The 17,647-nt window shown below is 41.2% G+C and overlaps 2 protein-coding genes across 2 annotated transcripts in view; one reads left to right on the top strand and one right to left on the bottom strand.

The window, feature by feature from the left end:
- LOC101858039 overlaps window positions 1-16,420 on the bottom strand; it is a gene marked incomplete at its 5' end in the record, with an annotated part of 36,238 nt that extends 19,818 nt beyond the window's left edge. The window contains 9 exon segments of the mRNA XM_013083726.2: window positions 153-419; window positions 816-970; window positions 1,617-2,150; window positions 2,897-7,601; window positions 8,609-8,744; window positions 9,940-10,026; window positions 10,561-10,684; window positions 13,013-13,312; window positions 16,341-16,420. Coding sequence (XP_012939180.1) covers window positions 153-419; window positions 816-970; window positions 1,617-2,150; window positions 2,897-7,601; window positions 8,609-8,744; window positions 9,940-10,026; window positions 10,561-10,684; window positions 13,013-13,265 — 6,261 coding nt within the window.
- A 682-nt stretch (window positions 16,421-17,102) lies between these two features.
- LOC101854642 (glucokinase regulatory protein) overlaps window positions 17,103-17,647 on the top strand; it is a 23,228-nt gene continuing 22,683 nt past the window's right edge. Inside the window, exon 1 of the mRNA XM_013083738.2 lies at window positions 17,103-17,214. The gene's annotated coding sequence lies outside the window, so the exon portion shown is untranslated. The remainder of the gene's footprint in view (window positions 17,215-17,647) is intronic.

Genomic DNA, 17,647 nt, shown 5'->3' with positions numbered 1-17,647 from the left:
ATAGCAGTCATTTAGTATGTGTAAAGGAAAGAGACCCACTGGTGGTGAGCCCAAATGACAGCAATTTTTTTTCATTTGGCAAATTAACAACAAATGAACATTTACTTCATTTGCAATAATTATAATTCACACATAAAACTCCCTGCACACACCTGGTATGACCCATCCTCATTGACAGCCTTCACACTGACCCTGTACCAGGACTCATCCTCATACAGAGCAGCACAGAAATCGCCTATCTCAAGACTTTCCACTGTCCCTTCCCCCTCTGGCAGTGAAGAGAAATGATCAAACATGGAGTCCATCATTGTGTCCAGTTCGGGACGCTTGCTGTCCAGCTGAAGATAAAACTTGGTAGGGCTGTCAACATATGACACGGTGACAGCAACTCTTTGCCCAGTGGTGACACTTTCACAGGTCTGAAAACAAGCAAGGACAGTTTAAAAATGTGGCATAAAAAAGCACTAGAGTAAATGTTAATTCAATCTCCACCAAGCATAGCACTATGAGCTCTATTACACACCAACACATACCCAATTAAAAAAAACCCCACTGAATGTGCTTCAGGGAATCAAGATTTATTATGGACATCTGTTACTTTAATAGCTTGAAGGGAAAAAAATATTTCAAAAATCTTTTCTTTTTTTTAACTCCTGGCATGGAAACCATAAGCACTTCAACATAAAACCCATCATAATCAGACCTGAACAACCCCCCCCCCCCCCCGAACGCACATTTTCTTTTTAGACTACAAAACCCTACTCTCAGCAAAGTTCTGACTACAACAACCCCCCGAGTAATGATACACCACTCACCCCAAGAGCATCACTGCTTTGGACACTGTTCACTTCCCCTTCCATTGCATCAGCAACAGCGGGGGCTGAAACTGCAGGTGCAGCGGATGTTTCTAGATCTTCCACAGCATCTGTGAACTCATCTTTTTCGTCACTATCATCCGACTTATCTGGATCTGAAGAAAGGGAGTGGGGTGGAAACAACAAATCTTTTACTTCAGGAAAAAGAAACAACAGGAGTGTGTGCAGTGTGAAACTCTAGACTGGATAAAATACCACCAAAAAATTAATAATAAATTTTAAAATGCAAAACTGCACTGTTCAAGCTATTTCATCTTTAATAATAAATAATCAGAATGCCACAAGTTCGTAAAAAACATCTTCCATTGTGAAATCCTCTATAATAATCCTTGTTACAATCAATGCTTATGCACTATTTATATAGACAAAATATATAGATCATTTAGGTGGACTGCCCTGATCCTGCATGTCATGACTAACCTTTGCTGAATGGGATCCCGACAAAAAAAGATCCAAAAATCATTCAAAATGGAACCACCCCCAAGTAGGAATCTGTGCAATAGTGAAGAGCCCAACCATTACACCAGATACCACTCTGCACAAAACATGCATTTAAGTTACATTTAATATTAGAAGCTATAATTGCAACTTGTCTGACATTTCTAATCATCACTTCTTTTGCATGTCAAAACCTCCAATGCAGTAATGATATATCCCAAATTCTGCAAGTCATCACATTGTGCAAGAAACCTGACACAGGAATCATCCGATACTGAATTAAAAACAACAACAACCACTCACTGTTAGACTGCTTTAATCCAAGAGAATCCAGTAGATTTTTCCCATCCAAGGTTACACTGACTAGGTGGATCTGGTTGTCCTGACTCACAAACTCGACCTTGACCTCTCTGTCCACCACCAGGTTTCTCAGCTGACCAGCCTGATCTTCAGTCAAACCTGATGACAAACCGCTCAATCGACACTTCGAGGCAAACGAAGGAGTGACCGACAACTTAGCAGCATCTGGTGTTGCTGCAAGCCGGTCTATTCCTAGGGTGTCAGTATTTCCGTAGTCAACGAACCGTACCAAGTACTGTCCATTCTCTGTACTCTGCTCCACAACTGCTCTGTACCACATGTCGTCCTCTGAGAACTTGGCACAAAGATTCATTCCAGCCCCAACATCACTCAAGCTAGAGCTCTCAGTGCCTGCCAGCTCCTCTTCCAGCTTGTCTGCCAGAGAGGCTAAGGCATCTTCCTGGGCTACCATCTGTACATAGAATGTGCCATCAGGATCTATGTGCGAGATGTAGGCACTGTCTCCACTGCTTTCATCTGAAACACCACACATATATGCTCTGGTTAAGATTCAGTTTTATAATAGTTACATTTACTTTTAGTATTAATAAGAGTTATAGCACTTACAATACAAATAGGTCAAATAAATGCAGAAAATTAGGTTTTGCCACAGAATAACATACAAAGAAAATAAGGAGGAGAGATAAGGATGATAGATGTTTAACAGGAAAGAAAGAGCAAACCACATCACAGTGCCGGACAACAACCCACTCCTGTAACATGCTGTCTTTTATGGAAAGAAAGAACAAGATACAACAAAAATATTAAACACACATACAATACCAATAAGTCAAACAGGCCTACAATGAAAAAAATACGAGTCGACAGAGCAAGTGAGCCTATTACAGGAACAGAGAAATACATAATACTCCCTCAAGATGAACAAAACCTGTCATTTCAAAAAGATCCTATTGGCCCAACTAAAACAATTGATACCTTAAAGTCATCTTTCCTTTTGCAGTTGGAGCACACAGAACTTTGTCATAAAAAAACAACAAGAAACAAGCAAAGCACCTTTAACTGCTATGACATTTTTCAATGCATTGTCATAAAATAAAAGTTTGACGATACAACAGTTGATTTAAAAGTCCATGGGCACTGCAAGAACCAGCCTTCCCACACTAAAAACCCAGTGTCCAGAAGACAACCTGCCTTCTTATACTAAAAACCTAGTGCCCAAGAAGAATTGGAACAAAAAGGTAACAAAAACAGTAAGTACATACCTTTGCTCTCCACTGCACCCGCCACGGTTTGCTCCTTCTCGGGTGAAGACTTGGTCGGACTGTCAGGGACCGGAGCATTCAGTCCCAGTAGGTCCAGCTCGATGCTGCGGGCCAGCGAGACTCGACACGGTTGCTCAGGGGTGAAAAACGTTGTGTTTAATACTTTGTCCTGGGTCATCTCGGTAAACTTGGCACGCAGATCCTCTGTCCAATTCTCAACTCCCTTCAGCCGGCACTCTATAGCAAGAGGTGGCCTCCTCAACAGCTCAGGCTGGGACGACTTCAGATCACAAACATCAACAGTTTTTACAAATCCATAATCAACACAGAATACACTAGCTGATTCCTGTGCAACTTGCTGTACTTTGCCTCTATACCAGGTTCCATCTTCTGTTGAAAAGCAACATGGCACACCTTCTTCACATGGCTCAAGCTTTACTAGACTGTTTGATTCATTTGCCTTCGAAACACTTCCAGAAATTTCCTGAAGTTCTTTATAATTCTTGAAAAGTTGAATGAAAAAGCGTCCATCATCTTCTATGTGGCTGACACCAGCAGGTGTCACCTCCTTGGGAATGAGTGGGCATCTATAGTTGTTGGATGGGCAGACCACTTCCTGCAGGTCTTGACCATCTGCTGCGGTAGCTGAGATGTTGAAGGGTGCAGTGGTGTTGAGAAACTTCACCGTAACCTGATGTTCTATTAAGTACTCTGAAAGTTTGCTCTGACTTTCGGCAGAGAGAGGCCCCACATCAAGGAATTGGCATTGGTAGGCCATAGGTGCTTGTGTCAACAGTTCTGAGGTAAGAGGTTTCACACCTGAAGATGCCACTGTATCTCCATTTCCATAGTCGACAAAAGTAACACTCAACTGTGTTCCGTCTGACTTAGATACAACAGCTCTGTACCAAGATGAATCCTCGGAGAACACAGCAGCACAAGATGCTCCTACTACTAGATTTGGATGCTTTTCCTTTATCTGCAGAGAGAGAAGTTGTTCGCTCATGGCTTCTAGAGCCTCTGTGTCACTTTCTAGCTGAATGAAAAAGAAGCCATCATTTCCTATGTGAGAAATGAAAGCTGTGTTTTCACCCTGAGGAGGAGTTTGCAAAAGGAACTCTTGCTTGGGGACAACAACTTTTGGCTGTGGGGGAGAACTGTTAACATTCAAAGATTTACCAGCACTTGAATCTAGTTTCTTCGGAGTGCTGGTGCCAAATCCACTTCTGGGAGACTTTGATCCTCCTGTGCCAAACCCAGACGGCTTTGGAGAGAGTTTCGGGGCTGGTGGAGCAATCTTTCCCGTCATGATGCTTAGCAAATCTCCGTCAGGAGTCTTAATGTCAACTTCATATGGTCTTACGTTAGTAGTGAAAGTCACTTCCAAATCTTTGTCCAGAGTGGCTGAGGCAAATTTCTCTGCTTGATCAACAGACCACGAAAGTCCCCTCAACTTGCAGGGGAAGGCTTGCACCGGGTACTGCAACAAATCTGGAAACAGAAACTTCAAGTCATATGGACTACACTGTGCAGTGTTCCCGTAATCAACGTATCTTACAAATATCTTGTTGCCGTCAGCCTCTTCCACCAGGCAGCGATACATACTTCCATCATCTGGAAACTTGCCACAGCACACAGTTCCTTTCATGGCAGTCTCCTTGAGCCTAGGTCCTCCGCCACCTTTATAGCTGCCAGCAAGGCGTTTTGACAAAAACAAGATGTCTCTTTCCATAGAGGGCAACTGAAGATAAAACGTGCCATCTTCGTCCATATGCACCAACAATGCACTCTCCGACTCCGCAGGTGGGTCTGGATATGTGAATGTTGTGTTATCAGCACCACTTGTACTGGAATCAGAGCTGGGTTTCCGTTCTCTTCTCCCAAATCCACCAGAATCCCTGTCCCCTAATCCACTTCCCCCCTCTCTATCTCCACGTCGTCCTCCACCAAAGCCAGCACCCCCATCCTTATTCCCTCCAAATCCTCTGTCTCTCCCTCCTCCAAAGCCACTCCCACCATCACTGTCCCCTCCACGGCGACCATCACTGTCCCCTCCACGGCGACCACCAAAACCTCGATCACCTCCACCTCTTCGCTGATCATCAAATCCACGATCAAGATCATTTTTCCTCGGACTCTTGCCAAAGCCGGAAGACCTCTCACCACCTCCAAACCCCCTGGAAGCACCACCAAAGCCACCCGCAGACCCATCAGTTGTCTCCAACTCACCCCAACCCCCATCATTCCCAGGACTCACTTTCTGGTCGGCCCAACTGCCAATTGGAAGAGGGCTTTGGGGTGATTGTACATGTCCGGCACTGACAAGCTGACTCACTACATCCTGACCGTCACGCTGTATTTTCACAGAGCTGGCTGTCACAAATGTACAGAACAGCTCTTGATCCATAAGCAGAGATTCAAAATACTCTTTCGCTGCCTCCGACCATGAACTCTCCTTAACGCCATCCAGTGTACACTGATATGCCATAATTGGCACTCTAGCTATTTCAGGGGTCAGCTGCTTCACATTGTTTAAACTGATGCTTTCCTCATTGCCGTAATCAACAAACAGCACTGTGCACTGATCACGCTGGACAGAGACAATCTTCCCCCTGTACCACTGGCTGTCTTCTGAATACAGAGCCACACAATACTGTCCCACTGCTGGGGATGCTATACATGGCTCAGAATCTGACACATACTTGACAGTAATGCTGTCCATGAGACTTCCAAGCTCCTCATCGATTCCAGCCTTCTGAAGGAAAAATTTGTCAGGGGAATCTATCACACTTGTATAAGCCTGTATAGTGGATCCAACAGGAACTCTGGGGGCAGGGATCAAGGTGGGGGCTCTTGAAGACAGCTGAGTTTCTGTAGATTTCAGCATTGTTGAGATGGGTATGTCACCTGCATAAAGTTCAACAACGGCAAGGTCTCCCTGCATCTGTAACACCTTGAATGTCAACTCTTTCTCAAGTGTGAGGTCTGTCAATGCCCGGGTCAGGTGGGCAGACTCTCCAGCAATTGGCAAGGAGCACTGAACAGCTTGTGTGGGGACGTCAAGGAACCTTGGTTCTGGCATGCAGACCACGTGGTGTGAGACAGTCTCCACGTTTCCATAATCAATAAAATGCACGTCGCAGGCCTGTGAGGAAGTGCTCAAAACACTAGCTCTGTACCATGCATCGTCTTCACTATACTGTGCAATGCACGCTTGGCCTACAGCTGGTCGCGAGACTGGAGTGCCTCCTGCATCAGAATAATGTGCATCCAGCTTGTCCATCAAAGCATCCAGTTTTGCATTGTTTTTCTTGAGCTGACACCAGAAACTCTGGGGAGAGTCCACATGGGTGACAGTGACAACTTCCGACTGTCCTTTCTGAACGGTGACATTATATGGAAACATGGGCAGCTGATTCTTGGTCTCAGCGGCCTGGCCAGTTGCATCAGCAACGACTGCCAGTGAAATAAGTTCCTGTCCCACGTCTTTACCATTCACAGAAAGCTGCACAAACTTGTGATTCTCTGACTCTCCAACAACCTTGCACTGACAACCATTCTCCGTCAACTTCTCCAGGAAATCCTTGGCATCCACCGACCATGTGTTGTCGTTTCGGAGCGGCCGGACTCCCCACAAGGTGCAGCGGAATGCCAGAGGGAAGACGGTGCCGAGCTGAGGGGTCACTTGGCGGAGCTCTGACTTAGGGATAAGATCAGAGTTACCATAGTCGATGAACAACACTCTAACCATGTCCTCAGACTCCTTCAGAACTAACCCCCTGTACCACTGCTGATCCTCTGAGAACCTTGCAACGACAAATGCTCCCGGAGCAGAGATTGCAGCAGGTCGTGGCTGTGAGTAATACTCTTGTATCTCGTTGGACAGTTTCTCAAGAAGAGATGAAGAATCAGCTCGCTGTACCCAAAAGTCCCCTGGGTTTACTATCCAGCTCAGGAATGTTTCTGCAGTTGCTCCCTCAGGCAAAACAGGACCTGATTCCTTAGATGTTAGGACTGTGGGACTTTTTTCAATATAACCAGGCATGTCGCTAGGACTGTTACTGTTGTTGTTGTTTAAATGCTTTGGTGGAGTAGTTGACTTGGCACCTGCAGACTTCTGGACTACCGGCTTCAAGAGAGATACAATATCCTTGTTTTCCTCTATATCCAACAGAGAGATCAGATGGGTATCTTGGTTTTTCCCCACCGTCTTCACTTCAAATTCTCTGTCAACGACTAGTTTTTCAAACTCTTCAATGACATCATCTCCCCATCCACGGCCGCCATTATCAAGATTGGCTAAACTGCATTTCACAGCTAAGGCAGGCAACTCTCGTTTGTCATTACTCAAGTCACAAATAGAAGCCAGATCTACACTTTCTGTGTTTCCATAATCAACAAAGTAGACACTTGCAGCTGTCTGCGAAACACTCTTGACGACTCCTCGGTACCAAGATTCATCTTCGTGGAATTTAGCTGCGCATATAGCCCCAGGAACTACTTTTTGCAGAGGCCTCAGCTCTTGGGTCATGTGACGTCGTGACAATTCTTCAGACAGCTCCACAATATCATTACTGTATTTGAGCTCTTGACACCAAAATAAGCCAGGATCTCTGACAAAGACAACTGTTCCTTCTGTCTTGTAGCCAAGTTGCCATTCTGCGCTCTTGAAGCCAGCTCCACCAGATGACTGACCAACTGATACCTGTAGGAGGATAGTAAACATTTATACGATCAACAAAAAGTACAGTTGAAACTGTCTAAGACGGCCACTCAATGTTGAGGAGAAAAGTGGCTGTCTTTCACTGTTTCAGTATAATGAAAAAAAAAAAAAAAATGTAAAGAAGGAAATGGGAAGTGGCTGTTTGTACAGGTGATGGTTTAATACAGGAGGCCGTTAGAGCCGGTTCGACTGTAACTGAGTTTACTCTGAGTGAAGAGAAGCAACTATTCTACCAATTATTTAGTGGCGTGAAAAAGCAAGAGACATACAGACAGCTAACAAAAGTAACAGAGATAAAAGCAATAAAGTACAACTTTCCAATGGGGGTGGGGGGGACAACAACAAACCAAAAAAACAACAAACCAGAAACAAAACATAAACAAACTGCTAAGCACATGCATGGGCAAACTGCAGCCCACTGGCCATATACGGCTTGAAAGTCAACCCAGTAACTAATAATGAACGTGGTTTGCTGTGAGTTGATAATAAACAAAACTGTCCCTCTTGGAAATTAAAATCAATAGTTTCCGCCCCAGTTAGAAATAAAAGATCTAATATTTCAACTTACGAAATGCCCATGAGTGACACCTGCAATAGTGTCACTTTTGAGAGCTCTGATATTTCAACTTATTTCACTAAATTTTTTCCTGCTTTGGTCCAGGAGATGGTTGAAACTGTCAGAGACGGCCACCCGTTGTTGAAAAGAAAAGTAGTTGTCTTAGACACATGGCTGTTTAACAGTGTTATTATAATGTAAAAAATACACATTGGAAAAGGAAGTGGCCGTTTGTACAAATGATTGTCTTTATACAGGTGGCCATTAGAACAAGTTCAAATGTATTTCGAATGACTAAATCTGGACCGTGACCTGGACACCTTTGCCCTTGCCTGACAAAGCCTAAACGACAGACTGATCCAAATTAATAAATGCAAAAGCAAGCTAAAAAAACCCAACAACAACAAACAAATAAAAATTGGCAGCATCTGACCTTCAGTCCACTCCCTGTGTCTCCTTGAACATTGGGGGCTCCAAACATTTGATTGAGACTCTGTCCTTCTCCATCATACATGTCCACCAGGAAGACATCATCTCTCTCTCTTTTCCCCCGAAATATTGCTTTGCATCTGAGTAAAAATACAAGTTAAAATTTTTTTTTTAAACAACAAAAACAAAAAACAACGAGAACACAAAACTTTCTTAAATATGTTGTTTATGAAAAATTGGGGAATGAGTAGAATAATGCCCCCTTCAACACAGTGGCATCAACTAAAAAGCAGGACCTGAAACCTCAATGAAGAATGAAATGTCTCACAGACAACTCCCCAAACAACTTTACAGCTAATATTCAAGAAGCATGGGAAAATGAGCAATCCCTCTGTGCCAATCATTACTGCATGTCTGTTATAGTAGACTCTGTTTTGGTGTTTTAGGGCGTTCGCAACTGCATAAGGTTATATGAGCACGCAGGGCACATAAAATATTTTCAGTTTGGTAGGAATTAATATTGAAACTTGCCCGGGTGGCGGCCAAAACCTACTCATCGATTTTGTACCACCAAGGGGAACTTGAACGTGTGCAATTTGCACATGGGACCTCCGAGATTTTTTTACCCTTATCTGAGAAGGCAAGGTGTTAGATCTTACCAGCCCGAAGATTAGAGGTATGGCAGAAAGACAGCAGTAAGAAAGCCAACGAGTAGAAGTAGAAAGGCTGCTGAAAGAGTTGGGAGCTCAAAGGAGGGGTAGGGGCAGAAAGTAGAGATGAAAGCAGATGCCAGAACATGGTTAGAGAGCAGGAAAGAAGAGGAAAGGAGAAAACTTTAGAGAACAAAATTTTCTGTTGCTGTCAGATTTCGAACCCACGACACTGAATGAGAGGCGAACACTGTAAGCTCTAAACCACGAGAGCCCCTACAGTAGAATGAGCTTTGAACAACCATGTGACAAACCAAAGCCCAAATAAATATAGCCACATTTAAAAGGAAAATAGATAACATCCCAAGCAAAAACTCTGATGGTAAACAGGACTGCCCACCCACCAGTATATATATATATATGTTTAAGTAATCAACAAATAGAACATTTGAGATTTTGTAATAATATGGTTATGGACAGTCTTCTTGTCTGGGGTATCAAGGACAAGGGTTGCAGTCAAGTATAAATGTGTTCGTTATATTTATTTAAAACATTGGAATCAGGGGCATTACAATCATATTATTGTAAAAACTGAACATAAAGCCAAACGATTCGACCAAATTCATGATGATGGGCAGCCCTGCGGAAAGTTAAAAAAAAGGGGTCAAATTCAAAGAGCACTTACTTTTTGTCAATCACAATATCCTCAAACTGAACCATCAACTCTGGAGGCCAATATCCCTGTTCACTGGTTACACCTGCAAGAGCACACCTAAAGTTCGAAGAAGAGAAAAAATTTGAATTTTTTTTTTACCAAGCACTAACCCAGAGCAAAGACCAAAGCCTGGCGGAATTCAAATGACCCTTATTAGGCAAGGTCAAATTAACCCACTTCCTATTAGAAGGGGCAGTATTAAACAATCGTTAAAAGTATTGATATTGAATACATCAACTAGGATTTTTAATAGTTACAATATGTGAAAGAGAAAATATTTAACACCCTTAAACTCAAAAGAGAAAAATAAAATCAATTACAACCAGTTCTGCCTTGAAAATTTAGCAACAACCAGTTCTGCCTTGAAAATTTAGCAACATCATGTCAACCTCAACAAACTGTCTTACATCTTTAACATCCGTCCCAGTGTAGCAAAACACCCACAAAGATGATTGTAATGCTGAGACAGGGAGAAATAGGGCCAAAAAATACTGAAGAGGAAAAAAAGCAAAAACAAACAATACACACACCAACAGTAATGTTTATAGATGTGTTTGTTTTCCAGCCACCAGAGGGGGAAAGTAAACAAACCTGTATGACTGCACTGGGTATTGCACAAGAGCAGGATCCAATTCTTTGATGCGCTCTCTTTCCAAATAATCTGTATTGCCATAATCAACAAAACGGACTTCTATCAGCCCATTTTGCATGACACCTGAAACCAGAATATGGCAATCAATTTGAACATCCAGCAAACAAGGTCAGAATAAAATAAAAATTATTTCAGTAAATACCCTTCATTGATAGACCTACACATTAGAACTTAATCTGGAGAAAAAAAGTGTCGAGAGATCATTTTATTCTACTAGTTATCATTATCTATTCAGATGTATGTATACATTTTTTTAAAAAGACTGCGGAGACTACCCGTAACTTGGAATAAATTTACCTATTTTGGTTACAATAATAATTTTTATTTGAACCACAAAATCATTTTCATATTGTTGGAAGAACAAAAACACAGCTGTGTGTGTTAAGTGAAATCTATGGCTCTTACTTGTTATAAAACGGAATTTAATTTTTGAGAAATGAGGTAAAAAAGAAATAAAGCGGCCTGTCGGAAGTGGCTATCGTAGGTGTTAACTCCATTATGTTTCAGTTTAGTTTTTGTAAAGTTTTACGACACTCGCAACAGCATATATGGTCATATGAGCGCCAAGGGGCGGATGTCAACAGAGAAGTCCAAACGGGGAATCAGGCTTACTCTGCTCACCTCTGTAGCGTCAACAGCACAAAGTCTACTTTGACTATCAAGGAACCCCGGAAATAGCAGTTCACAAGAGAGACAAACATACAAGAGAACTTAGAGGAAAAAATCACAATAGATTAAGGATGAGGAAAGAAAAAGCAGCAGTTCCCCCTATGTTGTTCTGGCACAGTATGAGCATGACATAGATAAATCAGCCCATTTACAATTCTACTGTGCAAAAGAACCTGTTAATATCCTCCATTTGGGAATGGCCTAAAGACAACTTCAGTCAGCAGCACTGCCCTGGTGGGCGGTTCAAAAATATCAACTTCTGATACTCACTGCACAGATAATTTATAAAAATGTGTTTTGAATGGTGACATACAAAAAGAGGCTGTTATAAAAATTTTTAAAAAGGAACCAAGATTGAAAACCATTAATACAATAGATTCCTTGATCCCCCCTTTCTTTAGTTAACTACGCGTTGCAACTTTCCTTATATAACAAAATAGTAAATATTTCTAACAAATCTGACAGGAATTTTGGGGCCTTTCATCATTCCCCCAAAAGCACATTTACAAGCCAACAAAGAGTAATATAGGTAGGGTTGGTGATTTTTTAAATAAAAATTTTTTAAAATTGATTTTTTAAAGATTACAAATTTTCTTTATCTGATTTTTTTAAATGTCGACACAGTTTAGGATTTTTGGTGGCTAAAAGTATGTTCTTGTAGTGCAAAATGCATTGTCTTTATTTTAACTAATGATTAATTTAAGCAACTGCAAAAGAAAGTCTTAATCTGCTATATCAGTGAATTATGGCTACTAATGAAAAATGAAGAAAATGTCAGTCTAAAAGGCAGGGGGGGAATTATGCACAGATAAACTTGCATTTTATTACAGTCTGTGTGTGTGTGCAAACGCTTGTTTTTGTCTAAAAAGAACAAGAATGCTTATTTCAATTATGAAAAAAAAAAGTAAATTGAATACGGTATTATTTTACAGTGACGGGGAAAAGCAGACTTTTAAGCATGAATATATTAGTCTACTAAACCTTATCTGTTTTATAAAACCAAGGAAAGGAATTCTGAATAGATGTAAAAACAGAATACATTTTTAAAAAAGTGATTTAAATCAGAGTTTTATTTTTAAAATCAAGTTGATTTAAATTTTTAAAAATCAACTGATTTAAATCAACCCAACCCTGATTTCAATTATGAAAAAAAAAGTAAATTGAATACTGTATTATTTATTCACAGTGACATGGGGGAAAGCAGACTTTTAAAACCTGATATATCTGTTTAATAAAACCAAGGAAAGGAATTCTGAAGGTTTAAATATATGTAAAAAACGAATACATTTTTAAAAAAGTGATTTAAATCACTGATTTTTATTTTAAAAATCAAGTTGACTAAAATTTTAAAAATAAAAAAAAACTGATTTAAATCAACCCAGCTCTGATTTTAATTATGGAAAAAAAGTAAATTGAATACTGTATTATTTTACTGTGAAAGGGGGTAAAGCAGACTTTTAAGCATGGTTATATTAGTCTACTAAACCTTACATCTGTTTTATGAAACCAAGGAAAGAAATTCTGAATGTTAAAATATGTAAAAACTGAATAAAAATTAATTTAAAAAAAAGTGATTTAAACCACTGATTTTTATTTAAAAAATCAAGTTGATTTAAATTTTTTAAAATCAACTGATTTAAATCAACCCAACCCTGAATATAGGAGAAGCCCTCTTTTTTGTTTTCCTTTGCACTTTGCTTGACACAAGTAAAGAAAACACACCTGTAATCTTAGCTCGATACCAGTTGTTATCATCAGTATATCTTGCAGCACAAAGAGCTCCAAGTTTGGTGGATCTAAGGCACTTCTCATCCTCATTGATGTCTCTGTATCGCTTCTCTAGGCTGTTGGTTATGTCATCAAGAATGGTTGAGCGACTTTCAATGTGCACAAAAAATAGTTCTGGGTGCGTCACATGTGTGGTAAAAATGTACTCCAGTGAACCGTCAGATATGGAATCCACCGGGTACTCCATACTTCCTTATTAAAATCAAGATTCCTTGTCTGGAGATGTGTCAAAACCTGAAAAGAAATTACAGAAACAAATGAACCACTGAAAAAAAATGTACATGTAACAGTCATGTTTTACTGTCCCTCAACGCTATTAAGATCATTTAAGAAGCGAGCTGCTAAGAACCTGCCTATCAGGGCCAACCCATGCAAAGAGGGATACAACATCCCTTCAGACAGACTGAGATGATACTTGATTAACACCCCCCCCCCCCCCCCCACTAAAATTTGACAGAGATGTGACAAAAGTGCATAATCCCGTATCCCTACACTGCATAGGTCTACACAGGTGAACTAGAAAAAGGCCCTTCTTCCTAGAGAAGTACCCTTTAATATGACACTACAACTTCGAAAACAATATTATTGTTCTGAAATCTGCTCAGTCTGACTAAACAGAATCTATAGTTATTTGTAAAAAATTTTTTTACCCCCCCCCCCTCTTGAAAAATCATTGGGCACTAAGGCAAACAAGAACTGGATCATCTGGCATCCCAAAACTTAACAGACGATTGAATAAAAGTTAGGGCGTAAGTGTCAAAAGTTTTTGTTTTTTTTTAGTAGAGGTATTACAGCGCTCGCAACTGCATACGGTCATATGCGCACCAGAAGATTAGAGGTGTTACAAAAGAGTAACAAACATAAAAAAGAAGAACCCCAGATAAGGACAATAGATGTATAATAGGAAAGAAGAGAAGCAAACCACACCAGAGCACCCGCCAACCACCCACGTTGAAAGTTGCAAATATATCCATGTTGCCTGATGTCCACAAAAGATGTATTTAACTATAGATAAAAGTCCAGGCTTGAAAAATCTAATAACTGCCTAACTAGGCTATTGATTTTAAAAAAGCAACAAAAAAAAACGTTATAGAGCCAGAATTTCAATTCACAATCCGTTCACAATATTATCAATAGAAGGCCTATTATTTTAAAAATTAAGACGACATAGGGTCCAGCTCTAACTCAAGTATATAAATATTTAGGGAAAGTTGGGGCAAATTTGGCCACGTGGCAACTTCGACAGTCTCAACCTAGCCTTGGCTTTTGTGAATCATTTGACCTAATGTCATGGAATTATCAAAGCCCACTTTTATTCGTTGCACACTTAATTCCATCTAAAAAATAAAATGTGCTTCCTTGGTCTCCACACTTGTTTCTAATTTTAGGCAAAAAGCTGCAGATTGGTGTAACAATACTTTGGTAGCCTCAGGTTCATTTCAATAAGAATTAGATCTAGAAATATTGATTTTTAAATTAATTTATGTGATTTACTTAAAACAATGGGGTGAGATTTTGGCGGCTGGTGCAAATTTGACAAGGCGAAACTGGGCAACCTCGACAGGGGGAGGGCCAATTTTGACTTACTCAGATTCGTTCCAGGTCAAGCCAAAATTCCAGCTTACAATCTCACGAAAGAGAATCACCTTTTACTACAGTTGGGTCAGGCTCGTTGTGTTGATGATAGAATAGATTTGTTCAAAAGTGTTGCTATGATGAGCTGTATCTAAGTGTGTATATATCTCCAAGCTCAATGAATGGTGACGCAACTTGCGTACGCTCAATAGAAGGGAAATGACGCAATCTAAACCCTAACATGACATCTCCCCTTTCAGATGTACACACACGATTTAATGAAGATTTGTAATTCCTATAGTTTTAGAATCCTTCAAGGATATGACCGATGAGGGATATAGATCTATCTGTGATTGTCAATATACCAATGTCTGAATAAAGTCAGATTTCCGCACTGTTCGTCCTTTGTATCTTTGGCAGTTTGTTGATTGGCACTGTTCATAATACTGCACTTTTCAGGATAAAATGACAATAAAAAGAATACGTCGATAAGTACACGAGCGTAACAGTTCTGGATATAGAAAAATTAGACGGAACTTGGCTGCCCCTGCGTCTTAGAACTTGGTCCGGACTTTGGCTTGGCTGTCGGCTCCGATGCTGGCTCGGCTGTGTCGTCTCGTCTTGGGACATCATACAGGGAACTGTGGGGGGGTCAAGTGGTTTTGGGACAAAGGGATGGTAGGGACGATGACCAATAACAGGAAAGGGTGCTCCTGGGAGGGGACTGTTGGCGGTCTGTATATCGGCATCCTGTAGAAACTGGGCCCTCTTCAGGTGACATCTGTTTCTGCGCAGGACTCCTGTCTGTGAGCGTAGAATGTAGGATCTCGGTGAGCTTTCTTCGATGATAGTCGATGGGCTGTGCCATTTTCTTGTTGTGGTCAAGTTAGGTCTAGGACCTTGTCCCCCGGCAGTAGTGTGACTGCCGCGTCCGATCGGTCCATGTAGCGATCGAGGGTCTCATTGCGTACGGCACACCCTCTGGGGGTGTGGCAGGTTTAGTTAGCGCATCACCATTTGTCAAAATATCTAGTCAAGGAGTGCCGTTCGACACGACCTATTGGTGAAGGCAAGGCAAGGCTATGTGCAAAAATTAACTTACTGTCATTCTGTTGTGAACTGCCAGTTGCAGACGAGACTTACCAGATCTAGATTAGTCGGTCACGCATAAGGAGACACTTTTGTCGCGACTGAAAATTTGTCTGCGATGTAGTCCATATAATATAAGGATAGAATCTAGATCTAGATCTAGATCTACGCTACACACCTCGCAACTGATTGTGCGCGACTAAACTCGCGTCGCGCAAGGATATAAAGGCTTAGACTAGAATCTAGATCAATGTATTACGTCATGTCATGTATGAAATTCGGCTTCAGAAACAGAGGCAGCATAATTGTCATTGCAATTGAAACAGAATCCAGTCTCTCCTCACTCTAGATTTAGATCTAGATTAGATCTAGATATCTAGATCTAGATCTACTCTCAAAGACTAAAGTAAAGACTAATACGGGGTGCCCACTACGGCTGGATCGGGCCGATCGCTGAAACTGAAAACAAACACGTTTGTTTTTGAGGAGATCGAGTTGGGCGATCCGCCGTAGTGGTCACTGTGTAACTCAAGAATCTTTGAATCCAAATTGATCAGAGCCAAGCCCATGCACAAATAAATTGCACAAAAATCATTACCTGCAGTGCTGCAGCTTACATTTGAGCCTCAAGACGTCTAAGAAGGATTAAACACAACTGCTTGTAAAATCAACGTAGACCTAATATCTAGATCTAGAATCTAGACTTTAGATCTAGACTCCAGGCTATTCTGCACAATCAAATCGTCGCTTGGTCTTGAAACGGGGTCGGAAGGACTTAAGGGAAAGCAATGCAATCCAGTATCGATAACAGGTTGTCCATTTAAATGCCAGTTATCACGAGAGCTACACTCTATGTCAAAGTTCATAAAATATAAGCAAGATTGAAGAAACAATCAAAAAGAACTCGTGGCTGAGTCAAGACAGGGTAACAAAAAACGCCAAAGTATAATACTTAACATGTCGACGACTGCAATTTACCTTTGGTTGAAAGCCATCGAACAGTCGTCTCTCGTCGGCAGTCGGCAGCAGTCGACAACACTCGTGGGAAAATGGCTTACTTCCCGCCATTTGCGGGAGAGCCTATTAGGCCTATTTGTCAGGGGTGGGAGCTTCAGCGTTACTTGTTAGATCTAGACCTAACCTAAGTCAACTTTGCACATTATAATTATTCTTGTGATTCAAAAGCGGAGAAAGACATGTAATATCCATATCCAAGACAAACAAGCAGTTTTTAGAAAAATAAAAGACTTTAGAGGTTTATTTGCATTTTATAGAGAATTAACATTGGGCTCATTCATATCCTTAACCCCTCAGATCCATAATTTTACTGTGGGCTCGAGGTCAAAGGCTGCTTCGTGAACCTGGCGACCTCAAGTGTCAAGTCAAAACAGAACACGTTGAAAAACGAAAGTAGGGTAGGCTAGTCCTTGCCTGAAAATCAACAATCAGCAGGTGTCGATTTGGGAACAGAGGTAGCAACATATTTGTTCAAGCTATTTTGTTATGTAATTGTTATTCTTGATCGGTCTTCTACGAGCTCCGTAGCGGAGTAGCCGTAAAGGCAACCACTTTAGCCTTTTCCCAAGGAGTACTATACAGTACTCCTTGCCTTTTCCTTATTATTCCCATTCGGTCTGTACAGAATGAGAACGTGTTTATCGTTTATCGATGAAGAAGGGAAGGGCAGGGGTGTCGAGGTCCAAAAAATAAGTAGATCTAGAGAAATCTAGATCTATCTAGATCTAGATTTAGATCTAGAGTCTAGATCTAGATCTAGATCTACCTGTATAAAAGCAGGCACACACACATTTTACTGACACTCACACACTCACACACACACACGCGTGCACGCGCGCACACACACACGCGCGTGCGCGCGCGCACACACACTCTCTCTCTCTCTCT

Source organism: Aplysia californica, unplaced genomic scaffold (genome assembly GCF_000002075.1).
Source record: "Aplysia californica isolate F4 #8 unplaced genomic scaffold, AplCal3.0 scaffold00251, whole genome shotgun sequence".
Classification (NCBI taxonomy): domain Eukaryota; kingdom Metazoa; phylum Mollusca; class Gastropoda; order Aplysiida; family Aplysiidae; genus Aplysia; species Aplysia californica.
Note: the sequence above shows the minus strand (reverse complement) of the source record. Positions and strands in the feature narration are given on the sequence as shown.